General features: G+C 36.1%; 3 protein-coding genes and 1 long non-coding RNA gene across 6 annotated transcripts; 1 reads left to right on the forward strand and 3 right to left on the reverse strand.

Moving 5' to 3' along the window:
- Nucleotides 6223-7780, reverse strand: LOC18790758 (ethylene-responsive transcription factor LEP). Its single transcript, XM_007225003.2, has one exon. The coding sequence runs from the start codon at nucleotides 7530-7532 to the stop codon at nucleotides 6702-6704; it is 831 nt and encodes a 276-aa protein (XP_007225065.1). The 5' UTR covers nucleotides 7533-7780; the 3' UTR covers nucleotides 6223-6701.
- On the reverse strand, nucleotides 12223-17434 carry LOC18791470 (nudix hydrolase 13, mitochondrial). Of its 3 annotated transcripts, none has more exons than XM_007227443.2 (5): nucleotides 15723-17434; nucleotides 13629-13743; nucleotides 13458-13541; nucleotides 12928-13077; nucleotides 12223-12699 (listed from the first exon to the last, which is right to left on the reverse strand). In XM_007227443.2, exons 1-5 carry the CDS (start codon nucleotides 15791-15793, stop codon nucleotides 12487-12489), a joined length of 633 nt encoding a protein of 210 aa, XP_007227505.1. In that variant the 5' UTR covers nucleotides 15794-17434; the 3' UTR covers nucleotides 12223-12486. The 3 variants fall into 3 exon arrangements, with proteins under 3 accessions (XP_007227505.1, XP_020409580.1, XP_020409579.1); XM_020553991.1 differs by lacking the exon at nucleotides 15723-17434 and adding an exon at nucleotides 14886-15715; XM_020553990.1 differs by lacking the exon at nucleotides 15723-17434 and adding an exon at nucleotides 14668-14879.
- Nucleotides 18353-19598, reverse strand: LOC18793846 (40S ribosomal protein S27-2). Its single transcript, XM_007223781.2, has 4 exons — nucleotides 19454-19598; nucleotides 18990-19091; nucleotides 18862-18890; nucleotides 18353-18734 (listed from the first exon to the last, which is right to left on the reverse strand). Exons 1-4 carry the CDS (start codon nucleotides 19454-19456, stop codon nucleotides 18608-18610), a joined length of 261 nt encoding a protein of 86 aa, XP_007223843.1. The 5' UTR covers nucleotides 19457-19598; the 3' UTR covers nucleotides 18353-18607.
- LOC109946488 lies at nucleotides 21081-21937 on the forward strand. The gene is made up of 2 exons (XR_002269630.1): nucleotides 21081-21312; nucleotides 21484-21937. It is a non-coding gene; the product is annotated as an uncharacterized LOC109946488 (long non-coding RNA).

The raw sequence follows: 21937 nt of genomic DNA on the forward strand, positions 1-21937 counted from the left end.
AGGGACAATAAACCCTTCAGGTTGTTCCATAAAATTTTCCTCATCTCAATCACCATTAGAAAAGGCTGTTTTCACATCCATTTGATGTATCTCAAGATTATGCAATGCTGCAATTGCAATTAACATTCTTATTGATGTTATTCTCGTAACTGGTGAATATGTGTCAAAATAATCCAATCCTTCTTTTTGTTTATAACCTTTGACAACAAGCCTTGCCTTATATTTGTCAATTGATCCATCAGCTTTCATCTTTTTCTTAAAAATCCATTTATAACCAATGGTTTATTTCCAGGAGGAAGATCCACAAGTTCCCAAGTGTGATTCTGCATGATGGATTCAACTTCGGCATTAATAGCCTCTTTCCATAAAAGAGCTTCAGGAGAAGTCATGGCTTCTTTGTAAGTTTGAGGCTCATTTTCTAACAAATAAGTTAGAAACTCAGGACCAAAGGATTTGGTTGTCTTAGCTCTCTTACTACGCCTGGGTTCATGTCCAGGTTCTGGTTCTGCAGTCTCTTGGTCTATATTTTCTTGATGACTTTCTTGGTTATCGCTATTAACAGTATCAAAGGTTCTTTTAAGTGTATTTCTTTCTTGTGCATCCTTATAAGGAAATACATTTTCAAAGAAAGATACATTCCTTGATTCAATAATCGTATTCACATGTACATCTAATATATCAGATTTGTGTACAAGGAAACGATATGCACTACTGTTAATGGCATAACCGATAAATATATAATCAATAGTTTTGGGTCCTATCTTAACCTTTTAGGGGTTGGAACCGCAACTTTAGCTAGACACCCCCACACTTTCAAGTATTTATAGGAAGGCTTGTGACCTTTTCATAACTCATAAGGTGTTTTGTCTAACTTTTTATGAGGCAATTTGTTGAGAATGTAATTAGCAGAAAGTAAAGCTTCCCCCCACAAATTCTGGGGTGCTCCAGAACTTACTAGCAACACATTCATCATTTCTTTTAAAGTACGATTTTTGCGTTCAGCAATACCATTTTGCTGAGGTGAGTATGGGGCAGTAGTTTGGTGAATAATTCCGTGTTGGGAATAAAACTCACCAAAAGGTGATTCATATTCACCACCTCTATCACTTCTTAATATCTTTATTTTCTTGCTAAGTTGATTCTCAACTTCACTTTTATAATGTTTGAACATTTCTATGGCCTCATCTTTGCTTCTTAGCAAATATACTTGACAATATTTTGTACAATCATCAATAAAAGTAATAAAGTACTTTTTACCACCTCTAGTTTGTACAAATTTCAAGTCACAAATATCACTGTGAATTAATTCTAGAGGTTCTGTACTTCTTTCTATAGACTGGAATGATGATCTAGTTAGTTTTGCTTCAACACAGGTTTCACATTTATTATGGAAATCAATATGAAACTTAGGTATTAGTTCCATGTTAATTAATTGACGCAATTTGTCATAATTAACATGCCCTAATCTTCCATGCCACAAATCAGATAACTCAAGCATATAAGCAGAACTAACTTTATTATTATTAACTTTGTGTACAACAGTCATTACATTCATCTTGAAGAGTCCATCAGTAAGGTACCCTTTCCCCACATACATTCCATTCTTTGTAAGAACAAACTTATCAGACTCAAAGACTAGTTTGAACCCATTCTTGCTAAGCAGTGATCCAGAAACCAAGTTCTTCCGGATCTCAGGGACGTGAAGTACATTATTGAGAGTGACTTCCTTTCCAGATGTCATCTTTAGAACTATTTTCCCTTGGCCATGAATTTTGGAGGTGGAGGAGTTTCCCATGAATAAAGGCTCTCCTTGATCATTTGCTGCATAGGTAGAAAACATCTTCCTTTCAGAACATATGTGGCGTGTAGCTCCAGTATCCACCCACCATTCCTTGGTGTTGCCCACCAAGTTCACTTCAGACACAACTGCAGAAAGATTAATATCTGACAAGTCAGTTGAAAGCTTGTCTTCTTCAGTCATGTGTGCCTCAGTCTTGCCCTTTTTCTTTTGGTTGCCTTGTCCATTTCTACTTCGGCAATCCACAGCTCGATGGCCTTGCTTGTTGCAATTGAAACACTTTCCCTTACACTCCTTGGATTTCTTGGAGTTCCCTTGACTTGAGCCTTCTCCAGAGTGCTTCCTCTTCTTGTTATTTCTTGACTCTTTTTCCACTATGTTAGCCTTAGCTTCCATTATGGATCCAGACTTTTTGTCAGCACGGCGATTGTCCTCTTCGATCCTTAGCCTTACTATCAAATCCTCAAGTCCCATCTCCTTACGCTTATGCTTAAGGTAGTTTTTGAAATCCTTCCAAGAGGGTGGTAATTTTTCAATGACAGCAGCCACTTGAAAAGACTCACTCAATTCCATATTTTCTGCATGTATCTCATGTAGAATGAGTTGTAGTTCTTGGACTTGACTTATGACAGTCTTGGAGTCTACCATCTTGTAGTCAAGAAACCGACCGACAATGAATTTCTTCATTCCTGCATCTTCGGTCCGATATTTCTTATCTAGTGACTCCCATAAAGCCTTGGCCGTCTGAATTGGACTATACACATTGTATAGTGCATCACTTAAACCATTTAGGATGTAGTTCCTGCAAAGGAAATCCGACTGGTTCCATGCATCAGAAGCAGCCACTGTTTCTGTTGTATCACCAGGTCCAGGAGGATCTGCTTTCAGGATATGAGCCAAATTCAATGTGGTGATGTAGAACAACATCTTTTGTTGCCATCTCTTAAAATCCATCCCATTAAATTTTTCAGGCTTCTCTGCATGATTATGGGATGAAGGCAACACTACAGCAAGTGCACTTGTCTTCACAGAAGGACCCACTTTCTGTATCTCATTCGACATTTTCCTTAATTGAGTGAACAATCTCAATGTCAATAAACAAATATTTGGTAGTCTTTAATAGATAAATAATGAATCACAATAGTGTGTTACAACAAAACACACAGAAATTAATAATACAATACCGATAAGAAGTATAGCAAACGCAATATGCAATTTATTCAAGATAACAGTAATACAGAATGCTATATTTCACAGATACAGTGAATTTAATGTATGTAGATAAATATAATCAGAATTTATAAACAGAATAAAAAATGATGCCAAACAGAAAATAGATTCCAAATAAATAAATAAAAACGATGCTGTATATTTAGACTTTGTCTAACAATAGAAACAGAAGGCAATCAGTGTTTGTGGCAATCTTTATTTAATGGTCCCAATTATTATAACTTAGCTTTGGTTAACTTCGAATTGTATAAAACAAAGGAAACTAACAGGAAACCAATTCAATAGAATAAACAACTAATAAAAAGATGTTTTGCTGTTTGTACCAAAATCAAACCTTTTGCAGCGTTAACAATTAAATGCACAAAACAGATTAATGTATATAGCAATTAACACATATAATTCGTCTTAAGATTGTTGGAAATATGAGTGTTAAATTGCTATAAAATAAATAAAATAAATACTGCACATAAAACAGATTTTTACAAAGCATAATTGAATTAGAAGAACCTTAATGGAGTTGAGGCAAGTGTTGGACACTCTGACCTTAAGACGAATTACGCCCCACACTGGTGCTTATGGTTCACTAGCGTTCGCCTCCCAGGATACAACGACTCCCCTCCTTATGAAAGAAGCACTGCAATTCACAAGGAACTTTGAATCAAAATTATGCAGGAAACTCTCTTTATGCAAACTCTAATGTTCTCTATATATGAAAGTATGTATCTAGAGAATTGATTGAATTAATAAAACTGTAGGAGGATTGCTCTATTTATAGATGATGAAATACCCTTTCTAAAAAGGTATCTCAATCTGAAAAGGCAAACAATGCATTCCTTGGTCTGAAGAGTTGTCACCCCAAACAATGCATCCCTTGGTTTGAAGAGTTGTCACCCCCCATGTGAAGATGTCTTTAACCCAATGGATTTTATTAATTTCCATTCAAATAGAAAATTAATATTAAATATAATATTAAATTTCTCACACTTTCCCACGGCAACAAGAAAATAATAAGAATGAGTAACCAAAATTCCAATAAAAACTCCTTTTTCTAAGAAAGAAACTACACAAATTACTTATTTTTAAATAAGAAAATAATATTTTTCCATCCATTTTAATATTCCGTATTTCTCAATTTTATGTTTATAAAATATGATTCTGCTACGTGAAAAACCTACAAGATTGTGTGCCACTGAACAGAGAAAAGAAAGAAAATGTCAATTCTAGAATCCGAACAAACCTACGTGAAAAACATAAGCATTGACACAGTTAGAGGGAGATGTGATAATTATAAGGTGTAAAGGGGGAGTTTTTGTCTAATACAATTTGAAATTACCTGTAGGATGACTAAGAATGTCTAGAGGGGGGTGAATAGGCCAATTTAAAATGATAATCAATAAATAAAAATAAACTTCGGTAGCAGGATTGATACGATTTATCAATCCTAAAACGTGCTGAGTATAAAATAAAGGACCACGCGAAGAATTATTTTACATGGTAAAACCCCGCCTTTGGGTTAAATCTACGGGACTCCTCAGTCCAAAACAAATCTACTATAGAACGATGATTACAAAAAGTACTCACACACTTATCCTAAACACATTCTAGATAATGTTTACGACTTCTTCGTAACTCAACTTTTGTCACGGAATATTCTTTCGACACTCCTTATATTGAACGCAATACTGCTCACGATTGCTTCAAGCTCGTAGAAGTTTTTCCAACTCTCCTTATGTTGAATCCGATACTGGTCATGATTGATTCAAGCTCACCGAAGAAAAATCGCCACCACTGTCTTGGCGCCCTCAACCGTATAAGTCATCGAACATGCAAATGAATGCAATATGAATTATAAAGGTGTTTGATAAATCACGAAGTAAATATGGAACACTTGATAATTTATTTCAAATAAAAACTTAGCTTTCCAAAGTTTATGGACTGAAAATATGATCGTGAAAGCTCTACAGACAAAGAAGACAAATGTCTAATTTTATAGACTTTTTCTTTACAAGAAAGAAAACACGTTGAAAACCAAATTACTTGATTTGCACGATTTGAATAAAATCAAAAGGATATTTTCCTATTCTAATGATGATCACACGTGAAGCCCAAAACAATAGGAAAGTAAAAACCCAATAAACGAAATTTTGTTGTAAAGTGAGAGATGAAGCTAAGCTTAGTCAAAAGATTAATGATGATGTTGGACGCTTAGTCAAAAGCTTAATGAAGATGTTGGAAACTTAGTCAAAAGCTTAATGATAATGTTGGGTAATGAAGCCATCCAATTTGCCTATAAATAGACTTGCTCATTCAATTGTAGAACACACCAAAGGAGAAGGGAGAAAATAAATGAAGAGAAGAAATAAAGAGTGAGAGGAAACAAAAAAGAGGGAGTTTCTATCTGAGAGGAAATTCTGTCAGTGTAAACATCACAAGAGCAAATACAATTCTACTCCCAATATTCAGTGGTACTTTTCATACTCTATTATTTTATTTTTATAACAAATTTATGATAATCCCACCATTAAAGGAGTCTTAATATTCTTAGGTCAACTACCAAGAATATCTCAACACCTTTAATAATGTGATCTGATTAAAACTTGATTTGCAAGTAAATTACTTGAAAAGATAAGTAACAAATCATGGATAAGAGAAAGAAGGAATAAGTGAAAAAATATTGCAAATATGCCTAAATGAGATGCACTCCTAAATGGATTCTAATTGATTAAAATCAAGGAAGATCAAGGAAATAAAATCATATTAGATTCCAAAAAAGTTCCTATTATGAGTGCATGAAAAATGACATGTCTTACCCTTCAGATCAAATGTCTCATACATGTTGGACTCACAACTCTGGAATTTGGGGATTACTGAGCTGTTTCAATCCTGCAGTTTTTGGAAACCAGATAGAGCAATTTTACTTCAACCCTACAGCTAAATGACACTTCCAAACCAATACTAAGTTCTAGGAAATGCCAACACAGTTTCATACTAACATAATTATATTGATGTGTACTCATTAAAATTCGTCAGATTAATAAGTGGTTAATATTCTTTTAAATGTGTATAAATGCATCGGTAATAAATGCAGAAAGAGCTCAGAAGCACATCTATCAATTCATGTGGATTATTTATTGAATTTTTTTTTTTGGGTCAAACTATGTGGATTATTTGTTTGTTGTTCAATTAATATCTTCTAGTGTGGATCTGCCTTCGAGGATTCAGAAGCATTAATAAAGAAAAGAAAAGGGTAATATCACTTATGACATTGATTTTCTTTTAATATTGGGCGTGTTAATCCACCGCTATATCGTTCTTTAGTTATTGACGCTTGAGAATAGTTGATCCGTTCCCCTAATCTCATTCTTACTTTTATTTGCTCAACTAACTTATTCCTCATTGGTTTTCCTTTTTTTTTTTTCTGGGTCAATGTGCGTGTGAACTAATGTACCATGCACGAGAACATAGTTTACCAACCAAACCATTCAACATTTACACTCTCTGAGAAGCTCAAATTTCTTGCAATATAAAGAGCATACCCATTACAATATCATCAAGGCAAACGTTATCTTTTGCCCATCACAAAACAAAAACAACTTGATCCCAAAAAACAAAAAAAAAGTAGAAAAAAAGAAAATAGCACACTTGAAGATTAGATGGGTTTTCTAAAAACAAGTCAATAGAAATAGGCAGATGATGAACCCAAATCAAACCCATCAATACCCGCATCCGAAACCGGTGGCATGCTCCCAAACAGTGGACTGTGCTGCACAAACTCGTTCGAGTCAAAGCCCATGTAGGATCCACTCATCATTGGATCAAGCCCATTATTTGTTGTGGGCTCCGAAAACCCGAAATAACCCATATCCATATCAGAGCCCATAACGCCGTCAGGCCCGTAACAAGTAGAAGAAACACATGGAGGCAAAGGTGGTAGCTCAGTGTGAGACTGAGACCCAGACCCAGACCCAGACCCGGGTTCATCACCACCCGAAACTGGCCCGTAAGACCCGCTTCCGAACCCGCCCGATGACCCGCCAGAATAGGGGTATGCGTCAAATGGGTCCTGAGTAAAGAACGACTGCTGGTGATTGGTCGTTTGGGGCTGGGGCTGGAGTGGGGTAGCGAAGAAGGCTGACATGTCATGCTGTGATTCGTCGGGTGAGATAATGGAGGTGACAGACGAGCCATGCGGCATGTCCGAGTAGACAAAGTTGGTTCGAGCCTTGGAGCCGCGCATGGAGCGAGCAGCTCGGTCGTAGGCCAAGGCGGCCTCCTCGGCGGTGTCGAATGTTCCGAGCCAATGCCTCTCTTTGGTCGAAGGGTCTCTTATCTCCGCCGCATATCTGCCCCACGGCCTTCTTCTCACTCCCAGAAACCTCGTCTCCTGCTGCTGCTGCTGCTGCTGCTGAGGTTGTTGGGTTTGCTGGTTTTGTTGCTTTCTTTTGGTCTTTGATGAAGAAGAAGGGGAGGTGTTTGCTTTTGACGAGTTGTTGAAGAAGTCCATGGCTGGTTTCAGTTTCTGTATAATTGGAACTGAAAAAAGAAAGGAAGGTGTTTGCTTTAATGCCTCTGAGAGGGAGAGGGAGAGAGAGAGAGAGAAAGAGACACTCAAAATGCTTGGGGAAAGAGATTGCCAGTGACTTCTCAGTCAGAGAAGTGGAATTTTTGAGAAGGGAATGATTGTAGGCTTGTTGGGTTGGTTTGGTTTTCGTCCGTTGCATGTTGGGTGTTTAAATAAGGGAGATTAATAGTGTAATTAATAATTAATAATTAAGATTAATGTTTTTGTAATTGACAGAGTTGCCCCTAAACCAAATAAAATTGGCAAATGATGAGCAATCTCATACAGTCACGCATGCTAATCATCTGAAATTGGGTCCATCTTTCTGTGACTGACATCATACACTCTTGCCGCAAGCGAATCATCCATGGCTGAGGCACCCTGGACTGTCGTTTCTCTGCTGCTGACAGCAACTTCATCAATTCCTTAATCATTTAATAATTTACACACACAAAAAAACTAATTAATTAAATTAAACCACCGCAGAACCTCTTGTCAATATTGCCTTAGATTTTCCGGTTGATTGAATAAATCCCAACACAATTTTTTAAACATCTTTTTGTTTATTTGGCATGCATGAATGATTAGCAACTCATGCCCATTATTATTATTGCTGCGCGCTGATTCATGTAACTTTGTTGCAAGTTTATGTTCTTAATAATTAGCAGGTTTATTCAATTGGATTAAATATTGTATAGTACTTTTAAAGTTCTGATTATCATATCTAACCTAAAGTTTGCTCGCATGTGCTTTGGGAAGGAGAGAGAGAGAGAGAGAGGTCTGACTTGAAGTGAATTGAATTGAATGTATGATCAGCTACTAATCATGGACTACTTGTACTAATTATCAAATCAGTCTTGTATTATGAGCATGCACGCCTTGGAAGAACTTTATCCAAAACCCCAAAAGCTTTGTAAAAAGGACTTAACCTGCACCATATGATTGCTCAATATATATAACACATCACAAATCTAATTATGATCATTCAATTGTCAGTACCCATCATTGATCATCCCAATGCAATTATTTCACCATTTTAATACCTCCTTTCTCTTTTCAAGCATACTAGATCATCTCTCCAAGATTTTTCTTGATTCATTTCAACCAAAAATGACATGCTATTACACACACACACACATATATATATATGGTTAACATTGTATTGCTCTACTCATGTTTTTAATCCATATGTGTCGTTAACATATATCATATGTGTGGTCGAAATTGACAATATGAAATCTATATCACGGAACAAATAAGAGAATATTATTGTGTTTACATGGATATGTATAAATATTGAGAAAGGATTGCAAAATGGTCATGTTACCCTATACACTGCATATGGAGACTTTTACGTACATGCAACAACATAGGGAATATAATTATCTCAGCCACGTGCATCCAATTTGAGCTTAATATAATGATATGATGCTCCACACCTCCTTTCCCAACTTTTCAACCCAAAGGGTTTCGTTTTATAATTTGTTTAATTCCATGGAAATGGCTTTTCCTCTTTTATTTTTATTTCTGGGTTTGGAGCTTCCTTGGTTGCTCATGAATATGAACACGCATATTGACAGAGGCCTCCAAATGAGGGAAAGCCATGTTGGGTTGCATGTGAGAGGACACAAAGGGCATTGCTTTTTGAACAAAACAATCACTAGGAAAGAAAAGACCTACGGAATTATTAAAAAAAAAACCATCAAGAGAGACTTGACCCAAATGGACCCCATTCACTTGGCCTTTCGGTACACAGTTGATGTAATTTTGCTTTAGATATATATATATTTTACTATTTTTAGTGCTTGTTTATTTTAACAGAAATCCAATTTAAGACCATGTTATTGGCTTGTGGATAACGAAAACTAGAAAGAAAAGTACTAAGATGTCATACCTTAATGAAGACATCAGTCAGCTTAGTCTAAATTATTGATGGTGGTAGTTCAGATCCACATCTTAGTCTTCTGTCTTATCTCCTTTCCAAATATATTTATCTTTAACAAGTTCTTGTAACCTGTGCTAATTGTAAATTTGTTATCAACTTAACCCTAAAAACGCCAGTAATCCCCAATGTGTTGATGGATTTGGTTAATGACAACTCGTTAACTTAATGAGTGGCTAATGAGTCCATCCGTTTCCAACACGACCCGATAACCCGTACTCAAATACTAAAATTTTCGTGCAAATTTATGTCATGTTAACATGTCATGTACAATATTATTAAGTTTAAATATTTTGGTCACAATTATAGGTCAAAATTTTGCATCTACTTGAAATGAGTGACAAATAATTTTTAATATATATTTACTTAGGACAACAAGCATGCAAGTTGATATAAAAGGTGGGTTAACACGTTGGCTTTTAATCTCTACTTTATATGCTAATTATTATTAACATTGTAACTTTGTCTTCCCAGTTTATGATTCGGGTTACATGTAAATATGATCAATGGCCTAATTAGTCTAAAGGCACCCAAAATGGCCTTTCGAGCTTGCTTATAATCTAACATGAGATGAACCTTTTTTCAGGTATATTATATATGGCTAGCTACTATGATCTCTAGCATATATAAGCCAATCTTGCTTTTTCTAATCCATATGGAAGCAAAGCAAGTGAGGTGGAGTGTACAAATTTATAAATATTATTAATTAATATTGCAAATGAGATTATAACTAATTAACTACCATCAAGAAAGTGGAAAGGGAAAAAGCTAGCAGCACCAAGTAGCTAAGGAAATTGGCCCTTCGTGATTCCTGGACAGAAAATCTGATGAATTTTGGTAGGTGGGTCTATGAGAAAATTGGCCAAACAAGGCTTTATTGCGGATTCACTAATATTATTCAATGATATATATATATATATATATAGAGCATCAAAATGGTATTCTTTTTAGACAATTTGGTATTATTTTTTATGCTGCATTTTGACTGAGATTATGAGATATGCTCTCTCTCTTTGACTCATCACTGACAGAAGAAGAGAACTATCTTTTCAATTTTTATTAAACAATTCAGACAAACAAAACACTGAGAGAGAGATTCTGCAGAGAGCAAGCAATCCTCTCATTTCGAAATCAATGGTTTTGTGATGGCAAATTATACAGTCTAGTGAGTATCTGCAATCATATGCTAAATAGTTTGAAATTAATAAAATAGGCCATCGTTTTCTTAACCATAGATTGGGGAAAAGGAAAAAGAAAAAAGTTTGGAGCATTTTAGTGGCATGGCCAACCCATGTGCCTCCTCTATACAACTGTTCAGACATCATGCTATTTTGTGCTCTACTACTAACAGTACTCTTCGACCAAAAAAAAACTATACTAACAGTACTTTTTTTATTCGGATGTCTACATCTTATTATTGACGTAAATAGAAAAATAATAAAAAATACATGATGTCTGCATAATAATAATATCTGAACATTCGCATATTGTACTATTTTGTGAACACAAAATCTGAAATTTCAGGCATCATGCATGTGTAAATTGTATATACTTTCAAGTGAGAAAAGAAAGAAAAAAAAAACCAACTAGATTTTAGTGTCAGTATTGTTATAATAATGGTTAGAAAGCTATTATATATTGATTTCTTAGACAGAAAAATAAAATAAACAAAAAATTAATGAAGAATGAGAAGAAGAAAAAAAGAACGCGGTTTGATTTTTCTCGACATGATGAATGACGATAAGAACTAAGTAGGTGAACAGTGGTTTGGTGGGAGAAGAAAAAGCGTCAAAAGTCAAAAAAACTCAAATAAAGGGCAAGAGGGTTTTGTGAATCCCATGAATCTCCAATTTCAAGGCACAAATAAAACAAATTAAGTGAGTGAAAAGATGTGTTGGAAAGAAAGGCATAGAGTCAAAGGAACCCTCCCCGTGTTACGTGGAACAAAAGTGTGTAATCAAAGGGTTAATTTGAAAAAGGTGGCAGTTCAAAGATTTCTAGACAAACTTCATTTAGGCGCACACACGGCCTCCTTGATCCTTTCCCATTTGTTCATATATATTCTGCTCCTCTATCTATACCTCATTTGGTGACTCGACTTATTTCAGTTAAATTGGACTAATGTTTTGATCGCTATTTTATGAACTTAATGTTAGAATATCGTGTTTATAAGTTTCATTTATATAGGTGCGACACATAAGGATTAACTTGAACTTAGTTTTAATCCGGTTCAGGCCGAGACACTAATTGATGCTTTAATATCTCACCCCAATTTTAATGCAGCTGCTTGCTCTCTAAGCTAAACCACCCATGGTGAAGCAAAAAGATCTTTGTCAATGCGCAAGTTCACATAGTCAATCATCTCAGAATATTGAGATACGGAAAGGGCAAAAGTACAAAGTTCAAAACCCCACAGCCTTTGGAATTAAAAGTTAAACTAAGCCAGAAGATTAAACAAAGCACTCTCTCTCAAGGGTTGAATGGTTTTTGTGCTGTAATTCATTTTGCAAGGTTTTTAAGTTTTCGAGGGAGCGTGTGGAGGTTTGAAATTTTCTTGTCGTGTTTGAAGATCATTCCCGGACTTTGAGATTTTTTTGGCTCTTTTCTGCTTTGGTATTTTTCTTCTTGCTGATGACAACAAAACTGTCTTTGTGCAAGCATTAGCAGCATCTCTTGTAATTGATTGTTTCAGCAAAATTGAAATAGATGTTAACATCATGAACAAGGGTTATAATGAACAGTTGATTGCATCAAATCTTGATTTGATTTGATTACAGGGTTTGTACAAATGATGAAGAGCTAAACAGACTCACTAAAAAAAATAAACAGAATTACTAAATAATACTGCAATTTAAGACCAGAGAGATTGCTAAACTGGCAACTTTCAGTACACGAAGTTTCTACATGACTCTTTCGCAACCCTGTGCAATGCATTTGCATTTGCTACATGGATTTTCAAGCTGCAAGCTGCTGGATGCTAGGATGACTGCCAAAGCAGCCTTGTGATGGCATTTGATGCTCAACTTCTGAGATTGGCCTCAAAGGAAGTTCTTCCAGTTCTTTTATTGTGTCATTTTCCCTGCTCTCTGCGAGAGCTGTCACAAATTTTTTAAGCGCTTCCCGCATCCAGTCATACCGACAGACTCTGAATGCTTCTTCTTTGGTAAGCTGAAAATGGTACACAGCTAACTCTTTATTTCAAGTCCTCACTTATAAATGGTGTCAAGAACACAGTTTGTAAGCTAAACTGACAGGTTTTTAGTGCTTGTTTCTAACACAGTATAAAAAAGAAAGAGAAGATGCTATTTTTCAACTTGTTTAAAGTTTTAAAGATGGTTATGATGGTTCCCAGAATTTCATCTGGTGGCCTAAAATCTACATCAATATAGGACTCACCCATTTCCTTCCATAGTTAGCCTGCTCGGGCCAGGAGTCGAGCTCTTCAGTCACCTCCATTGCAAACATGAAACCTCTACAACCTCCTTGCAGGCTGCAGCTATTCTGTTTGCTCTTGCTTCTGAACTCCCAATCTCCCAGTGGAGTTTCCTGAAGCAAATATGAAATAGTATTTGTTTATTTGAATTAAGGTAATCATCTTTTATGTAGAGAAGCATACTTCTGTCTCAGTATTATGCATGAGACATTGCGATCATATTGAAAATGTACACATGAGAATGGGATAAAACCACGAAAACAGATTCCAAAACTATTGAAACCGCATATGAACTTAAGAGACTTTCCAAGGAAATGCAATCAACCCCGCTTACTCATGAAGTGAGAATCAATTGCAACGATATGTCACATGTGAGAATATTTGTGGTTGAAAATTCCTACATCTAGAGGTCCAGTTACACATTTCTATTGCAATTAAACATTACAGTGCAAAGGTGTCCATGCCTGTTACCAAGCAGGGCAGAGAAACCTACACCAAGAACTCCCTTCACTCCTGCTTCCTCCCAGGCCTCACGACAGGCAGCTTCACTCATCGTTTCATCATCCTCCCATCCGCCCTGATCACAAAAGAAGGTGTTTCTAGGCTCACTATTTGATCTTAGTAGAGCTTTAAGTACATTACAAATAAACAAGAAGATAGATACCTTTGGAAACACAAGATCATCCCGACTTGGTGAAGAAATCATGAGAACAAGCAATTCTTTCTCCATACTGCGATTGCAACCCCCAACACTCTTTTCAAACTTATAAGGAATACACCTATTTTTACACCAAATGAGTAAGTCAAAGCCAAAAGTCCCTCAATACATTCCAGCTAATGTGAGCGAATATAGCTGGTTGAAAAGGAAATACAGAGTTGTAAGAAAGTCCCCACGAAACCCTCTCAGAGAGAGAGAGAGACAGAGAGACACAGAGAGAGACAGAGAGAGAGAGGGAGGGAGGGAGGGAGGTGCTCAGGTAGGAACATCATCCACACAAAAAAAGGACAGGACTAACGCAAAGAATGAACTAGTTGTGATGGCATGTCATACATACTAAACCGTAATTACCCTATTATGAAGCTTCCATGAGTTACCTACATTCCATAAACAATAAAGTCCACCTTGAAATTAAGAGTCCAATTACTCACACTCTGCCTAGCTAGGTAGTTTATGCTCAGGCTAATCAATAAGAGGAAGGCATCAACTCAAGCAGATAGAACTAATGTGAGAGAATATAGCTAGTTGAAAAGGAAATACAGAATGAAGAGAAGGTCCCCACTAAACCCTCAGAGGTGCTGAGGGAAGAACATCACCCACACATGCATAGGATATCCAGCGGAAAATAAAGGATAGGACCAAGACAAAGATGCACTAGTTATGATGTATGCTATCCCTATGAGCCGTATTTTATGAAGCTTCCATGATTTACCTACATTTCACAATCAAAAGGGTTTGATGTCTAGATTCGAATCACTCTCACACTATGTCTAGCTAAGTAGTTATGCTGCTAATCAATGACATGTAGGTATCCATTCCAACGCATACCAGATGTTATATTATGCCTCTCATTATGTTGAAACCAATTGGAGTAAAAAGAAACTCCTATCATCAAATACCTTCTGCAAGGTTTTTTATTCACACCAAAAAAAAAAAAAAAAAAAAAAAAACGAAGCAAAAGGAAAAATGAAAAGGGGATACTAACTCAGTTACATTGTCAGCAACATTTTGCAGCATTTTCCGGCATTATTCATGAAAACTAAACACACACTTGAAGGTTATCGTGTTTGTAGGCATAATTTTTCTTCCTAATATGCAATAATGGCATCTAGTCAAGCAACAGAAATCCAAGTAAGAGTACAATACAAACCCGTACTGCAAATACAAATAATATCAATTACTATGGCATCCAACTTCTCTTACTGCATTATTTAGAATGAGAGAAATGTGTTGAGATTTTCTGTCTTATAATGTCAGCTCAATATGAAGCGAAAACTGATGAGTTCAACTCATTACTCAATTGGATTTTCCATGTCACAAGGCTTCAAATCCATGAATTTTTTTGCAAATATAGCAAAGTGACATATGCATACATACACACATGATAAGATTCTTAACTGATGACATGTTTCTTGGCTGTTAGGTAAGATATCGCAACTGAGATGCATCCCAACCATCCAAGTATAATCTAAAAGATTAAGAGTCATATTCTTGTTTAAAGACTTAATTAGATAATAACTATAGATGGTTAGCCCTTGCATGCTTACTAACTCACAATGGACAAACATTACTGTGGAATGACTAAAAGGGGAATTTCCAAAATGCAAATGGTGTGTGAACACAAGTGAATGGAATATAACTCATGAGATATGACAAGTCAATTCTTAGGCCCAATTCTGCAACACACTTGGCCACTAGCGAAGGACGTTAGGCAACTTGTAAAAGGAAACATTGGGACCCAAAGATAAGCTTTTATCGCCTTGATACAAGCTCCTATGCAAGTTTTTCCACACAAAAGATTGCAACTGTTTAAGACATATGCTAGCTGCTGTGCAAGGCTTTTCCACAGAAAAGACTGAAACCATTTGAGACATAATTAACACATGATGTTCTTACAGCATTAACAACAAAAGTAGTTTATTAACAGTGACACGCTTGTTTCATCCAGGCCAAAGAGAAGGAAGGAAGCAGATTATGATCAAGAAAGCAAAAATTGAAAAGTGTACCAAAAGGAACACCAAGGCTGAGAGTAGTGCTCACCCTGAAACAAGCCTCAAATGGCCCTCATAACGTTGTCTCTGCCTCCCTGTTCTTGCTGTTAAACAAGACATGATTATAATCTGCAGACCCAACAACCCTAACAATCTGCACAATTGGGGGATTTGCTCATCTGGATTTGCTTAAATCTGTGAGTGTGTAGGCTTCAGATATGCAGAGCATACCAAGAACACCAACCAACTAGTACCCCGGGGAGAAAATGAAGCAGCAGAATGACCCTCATAGCTCTCTTAGAATTTAAGTAGAAAAGAAGAGAGGAGAGAGGAGAGAGTTGGAGAGAGAGTCAATAAGGGCAACGGTGACGCTGAATCTATCTATGTTCTAACGTATCTGAACAAATGAACCTTGGCTTGATTTGTTCGCTCCTTCACAGAAGCTGCACTCTCCTTTTACACAATAACTCTGCACGAGAAAGCTGTATATATAAATGTTTCCGCGGGAAGACCAAATCAACGCTAACCACTTAAATATGTCAAATGTCAAACTCATAACGTGAACTTGGGTCTCAAGTTTTTTTTTTTTGTTTTTTTTGTTTTTTTTTTGGGGGTCTTCTTTTCTCTTTGAACTCTCCATAATCGAAACTGTCTGAAACCATCTTTGTGCCAATGTATCTTTCCCATGGGAACTGATGCAATAATAATCAAAACTGTCTGAAACCATCTTTGTGCCAATGTATCTTTCCCATGGGAATTGATGCAATAATCAAAACTGTCTGAAACCATCCATGTTTCTTCGACCAAAAAAAAAAAAAAACCATCTATGTTTCAGACTTGTGTTTTCTAAGTTGTTGTCGGCACAGGCCTTGCTGTTAAATAAAATAAAAAAAAAGAGAAGCATGGGGGAAACTCAGACCTCTATGGACTTTCAGGTACTTGCAATTTTCAATTAAAATTCAATATACTGTTAGGGTAGACCCCACCAATAATTGGCCGGCCAAATTCAAATTAAACACCACTGTCGTGCACCGGTTATCATGTAATTTAGATTTCAACTTGAGAAATTTGGAAAAGCAGACGATTACTTATACCTAAATTGGAAAAACAAAGCCATTGGGTTGATCAAAAATCTGTGAAATTAGAAGTGGGGGTTATTACAGTGGTTGTGGCCTGTGAAATGAAGGTATCATATTTGAGGTGTAACAGCAGAAGTACACCAAAAAGAAAATGTTCCTTTTCCTTTCTTGTTTCTGATTTGTTTATTTGCTATGATTGTCGCAGAGAACTAGTGGAGCCTCTGGAAGTTCTAGTCGCGTGAATTATTGAGATAAAAGTGTCACAACATTACAAACCAAAAGCGCCAAAACCGTTTACTTTGGGGTCAACGCTCTCATCAGCTAAAAGACCATCACTAATATCAGATAAGATCATTGAGGAAAGAGAATTGTAATGTCACAATTGCTCATCTAATGCATACACAACTGTTAATGCATACGTGAACAATTGACAACCATTAATTAATACCTTACAACATCCACAAAGCTCACCACAATAAATAGTGTTCAACAACATCCTGCAACTTCAGGCACAGATCATTGATGAATTGCGGTTTTCACACCCCCACCCCACACCAAGCGTAGACGACAACGCGTCAAGGACATTTATCTTGTTCGTGGAAAAGGACCCTACGATCGTTCCAGAGGCCAAGCCACATGTAAGATATTGTATCCCTTATTAGATAAGGCACACCATTAGGATACTACTTTTTATCTCTTGGACTGCGTTGAAAAGGAAAGTTTTGAAACAAACAAAGGGAAAAGCGTTCTAATATACAAGGGCAAGAGGTATGCGTAGACTAGGCCTAATGGGGTTTATTTAGGATCACACTTGGGCTTGAAACCCCAATGATCAAGCACAGACACATAAAATACAATATGCAAATTTTGAAGAGCTTCGGCAAATAGCCCACAATTGTTGAAGAACAGTGGAATAACCACGAACAAAAGGAAAGGAAATGAAATATATCTAGAAATGTTTAGACGGTACTTGCTTATTGCATGAAACCTAGCTGTGAAGACTTGTATCTCCAGTCCAATACTTAACCACATCCATGATAACAGCAATGAAAATGTCACTCCTTTGAACCAGTTAACTGGGAACTTTAGATTAAACGAACTCATAAACTTGCAATTTGTTACACGAGCCTTAACCACTAATTAAACATACCACTAAAACAGAGTCAGACAAAACAATCCTGATAACCATAATACAGCCCTACAACCGTGCACCATGCAAATGGTTGAAAAAGATGCACACTCTAAACGCCGCACAATATGTGCAATTTGCTATACGAGCATCGACCACTAAATAAAATTACCACGAAAACAGAGTCAAACAAAACAATCCTGGTGACCATGAAACAGCCCTACAACCGTGCTCCACACAAATGGTTGAAAGAGATATGCCTTCTAAACACCATACAGGCCTAGCACAATTAAGAGCACAAATGTACCCAATTTGAATGAAATAGATCATTCAAATCCTTTCAGATATATAAGAGGTAACTGAACATTATATCAGGCGGGGAACATGAAATTTTCACAAGCACTGAAAGTCAAAACCTGTGACAGTAAACAAGCATATTATAGATAACAAAGTGAAAGGGCAGGAAAACACTTCAAGAATAATATCTAATTTGAAGATGTAATTGATATCTGATAATGTCAAACAGCAAACTCAATTAAAGCAGAATCAAAACGCAGCACTGTCATACTAAGTTCAGAACGATCCTAACAAAATTAAACATTTAAAACCAAACCTAGATAACTTGACAATAACAACAGCACCCATTTCTTTTCTTCCATGAAATCAACCTTCAAAGGCTCTCTTGTAGATAAACTAATAAGAGTCAAAAGTGTTCTGGGCAGAGCATCAGTCCCCCTTCCTCCTGAAAGAGCAACCCTCGGTGAGCCTGGCACGCCCACCAGTAGGCTGGCACAACACTGTCTGGCAGTTACCACACACCACAACTGTTTGCGAGTGACTGAACACAGTGGTTCTGCAAAAACAAATTTCAATTGTTTCACCTCCAAACAACAACAAAAATTCTTCCTTATATTTCAAATTCAAAGCATATACATAGTGATAATAGTTCAATGAAAACAAAACGAGGAGCTAAAACTTACATGTTAAAGCACCCCTGGCACTTGACGTCCTATGCAAGTTTAAAACAATCAAAATTAGCATTATCCCACTACAAAATCAAAATTAATTTAAACAAATAGGTAGTCCAAAAATATATTAGTATTTATACCATGAAGAAAGAGTTGGGAGACTGCACAAGCCTCTTGAGCTTGTGCTTCCTCTTCTCGAGCTCAGCTGGTGGATGAAGCAAATCGATATCGTTCTGAAGCACCTGTTAATAACCAGCAAGCAACATCGATTACAACAAAACCCATTTTCTGAAATGGTTAACTTATTTCTGTTATCTCTATTTTCAGAGATTCATTTCATTAACACAGAATGAATGGCTAACAGAAAAGTGCGTTATCTTCCAGTTTCTGGGGAAGCAAACAGTGCATCTAAACCCTAAACAACGTTTTGGACCGACCCAGAAGAAAACGAACAGCGTTTCAATTCGCTAGCCTAATATATTTCCCTTGCCTTCTTGTTCCAAGAGTATTTAAACATATATAGCTAGCTGTCTTCTAGCATAACACAAATGATGAAAACGATAGAGAATTACAGATCAGACTAAAGGAAGGTCGTTGGGCTTACCATCTTGATTGATAAAGAAGATCGTAAAAAGCAAACGGCGACCGCGGAAGAGACTCTAGCGAGAGAGAGAGTGTGCGCAACGATGGCTGGTGAGAGGGGATTTAGGGTTTATAATTAAGGGTGAATATAAACGAATGGCTCAAAGATGCTGGCCGTTGGATTTAGAAGTTTAGATCTCAGCCTTTCACCTCATTTAGGGGTATTCTCGTCCTTGTATTATAAGTCTTATATTTCGTTTTTGGCCTTTACGGTATTATACTTTTATTATTTGCACCAAATGGTCCAAATTAGCCTTCGCTCTTGATTTTTTTTGTTGTAAATATTGATTTATGAGCTTAAGAAATTACTAAAACCTCGTCTTCATAGGTGTTCTCCTGAAAGGCAAAAAATGGGTGTTCAATAATAAACTTTTTTTGTTCAGTAGAAATCAAAAGGAAGGAGGAGGTATATATGAAGCACTACTGCTCATTACGATATGTTCTTTTTCTTTTATACAAAGGAGCTAAGTTCAAAATTATAGCTTTGAATTACAAGTTATGAGAAGTAGTCCATGAACGTGGCAAATTCATGATTTGAAAATTGAATGGGTGAAACTTACCAATTAAATTCGACGGTACAAGCTAATTTGATTAATAAACATAAAAAAAAATACATATAGAGAAAACAAAAAATAAATGAGAGAATCATAACCAAAGATTCTTGTTGGATAAGTAGTACATTAATCAAGACATATTTCCCTTTGAGTTTTGTTTTCTCTTTTGTGTTTTTTGTTCTCAGTTGCTGTTTTTTTTCTTCTTGTATTTGTTTGTTATTTCAAAAAATAATATGACTATCAAATCATTATTGAAAAAATAAAATCTCAAGAAGAGAAAAAAAAAATTCAATTAGAAGTCGTTGTAATTAGAGGTGGGCATTCAAACCGGCAAACTGAAAATCTGAGCCGAACCGCACCGAAAAAAATCAAGTTGACCAAAAATCAACAACCAGTCAAAAATCGAACCAGACCAGTTTGGACCGATTTTGGTTCTGGTTCTATGCCTTCAAAAACTGAACTTGGCCAAACTGGACCGGTCAAATTAAACAAATATATATATATATATATATGTATACAGTCCCCTTCTATTGAGGGATCTCTCAAATAATTTTATTTGAGGGACACCCTTTAGGGTCCCCTACGAATTTTTTTTCACCGATCGAAACCATCTATTTTTTAAGTCTATATCCATAGATCATCCTTGAAAAAAATTAGACAAATCGGAAACTGTTTCGATATCCAATTGTGTCCTACAAAATCAATGAACATGGTGCTTCAAGAAAGTATTAAATTTCAATAATTCAATTGAGTGGTCAAATGATATCGGATTCAAGTAATTTTTTGTAGAGATAATCTTTGAATGAGTATCTACAAAAGAGACGGTTTGGATTAGTAAAATACAATACAGAGTGTGCCCTATAATGGTATCCCTCAAATAAGCTAATTTGAGAGATCCCTCAATGAAAGCTCTCTGTATATATATATATATATATATATATATATATTATATTATATATTGTTAGAACTCTCCACACCAAGCCCAACTCCAAAAGTCAAATAAATAAATAGACCCAACTCCATTTCTTAACCATCTCACCAAGCCCAACTCTATTTCTTAACCAAGCCTAACTCTTTATATTCATTTGTACCACTCCCTCAACCATTTCTATATACCCTAGCCATCCCCTCCATCATCTCTCTTTCCAAATTCTTCTTCTTCTCTCCTCTGGCTGCCAACTTTATTTGCCCAACGCCACCGCGTCTGCCTCTCTCCTCTCAATCCAAAGCAAGCCAGCGTCTCTTTCTCTCTCCAATCCCTAGATCTGTAATTATTTTTTTTCTCAACGATCTGTGTTTCTTTTTATGCTTTTATTTTACTTTTGATTTTGTCTGTTTCTTCTCATATGGGTATTGATATTTTCTGTGATTTTGTGTTGATGCTGTTACTGAGATCTGATTCTTTTTTCTTTTTTTTTTCAATTTTTCCTTTTTACAGACGTGTTCTCTATGCCAGATATCATTCCTCAGTGGCATTTAAATCTTTGAAAGTTGTTGTAAACTTGAGGCTGGAGTTCATTCATTCATTATTATTTAGGAAAAGAAAATGAAGTTACAACAATTGACAATCTGTTGCTATTTGGAACAGGTACGAAAGTCGCATGGATAAAAAGGAAGACTGAAGTAGAGTTAAAAATGAAGATGTTGCAGAAAATTGAATATGTTCTTTCATTTGAAGCCCTGTAGATGCAGCAACAAAAGAACAAAAGAATGCAGTTATAATTTTAAATTTGGTTGTAATTTAATTTGTTTTATTATGTGTATTTTGTTGTTGGGTTGTAATTTTAAATTTAATATTGGATTGTTTTATTATTTTTGTCAAAGAATAGTGGTTGTTTCAATATGGGAATTGGGCCAATTGTGATGCTTAAGCCCAAAAATTTTAAAAATCA

This window comes from Prunus persica, chromosome G1, assembly GCF_000346465.2.
Source record: "Prunus persica cultivar Lovell chromosome G1, Prunus_persica_NCBIv2, whole genome shotgun sequence".
Taxonomy (NCBI): Eukaryota; Viridiplantae; Streptophyta; class Magnoliopsida; order Rosales; family Rosaceae; genus Prunus; species Prunus persica.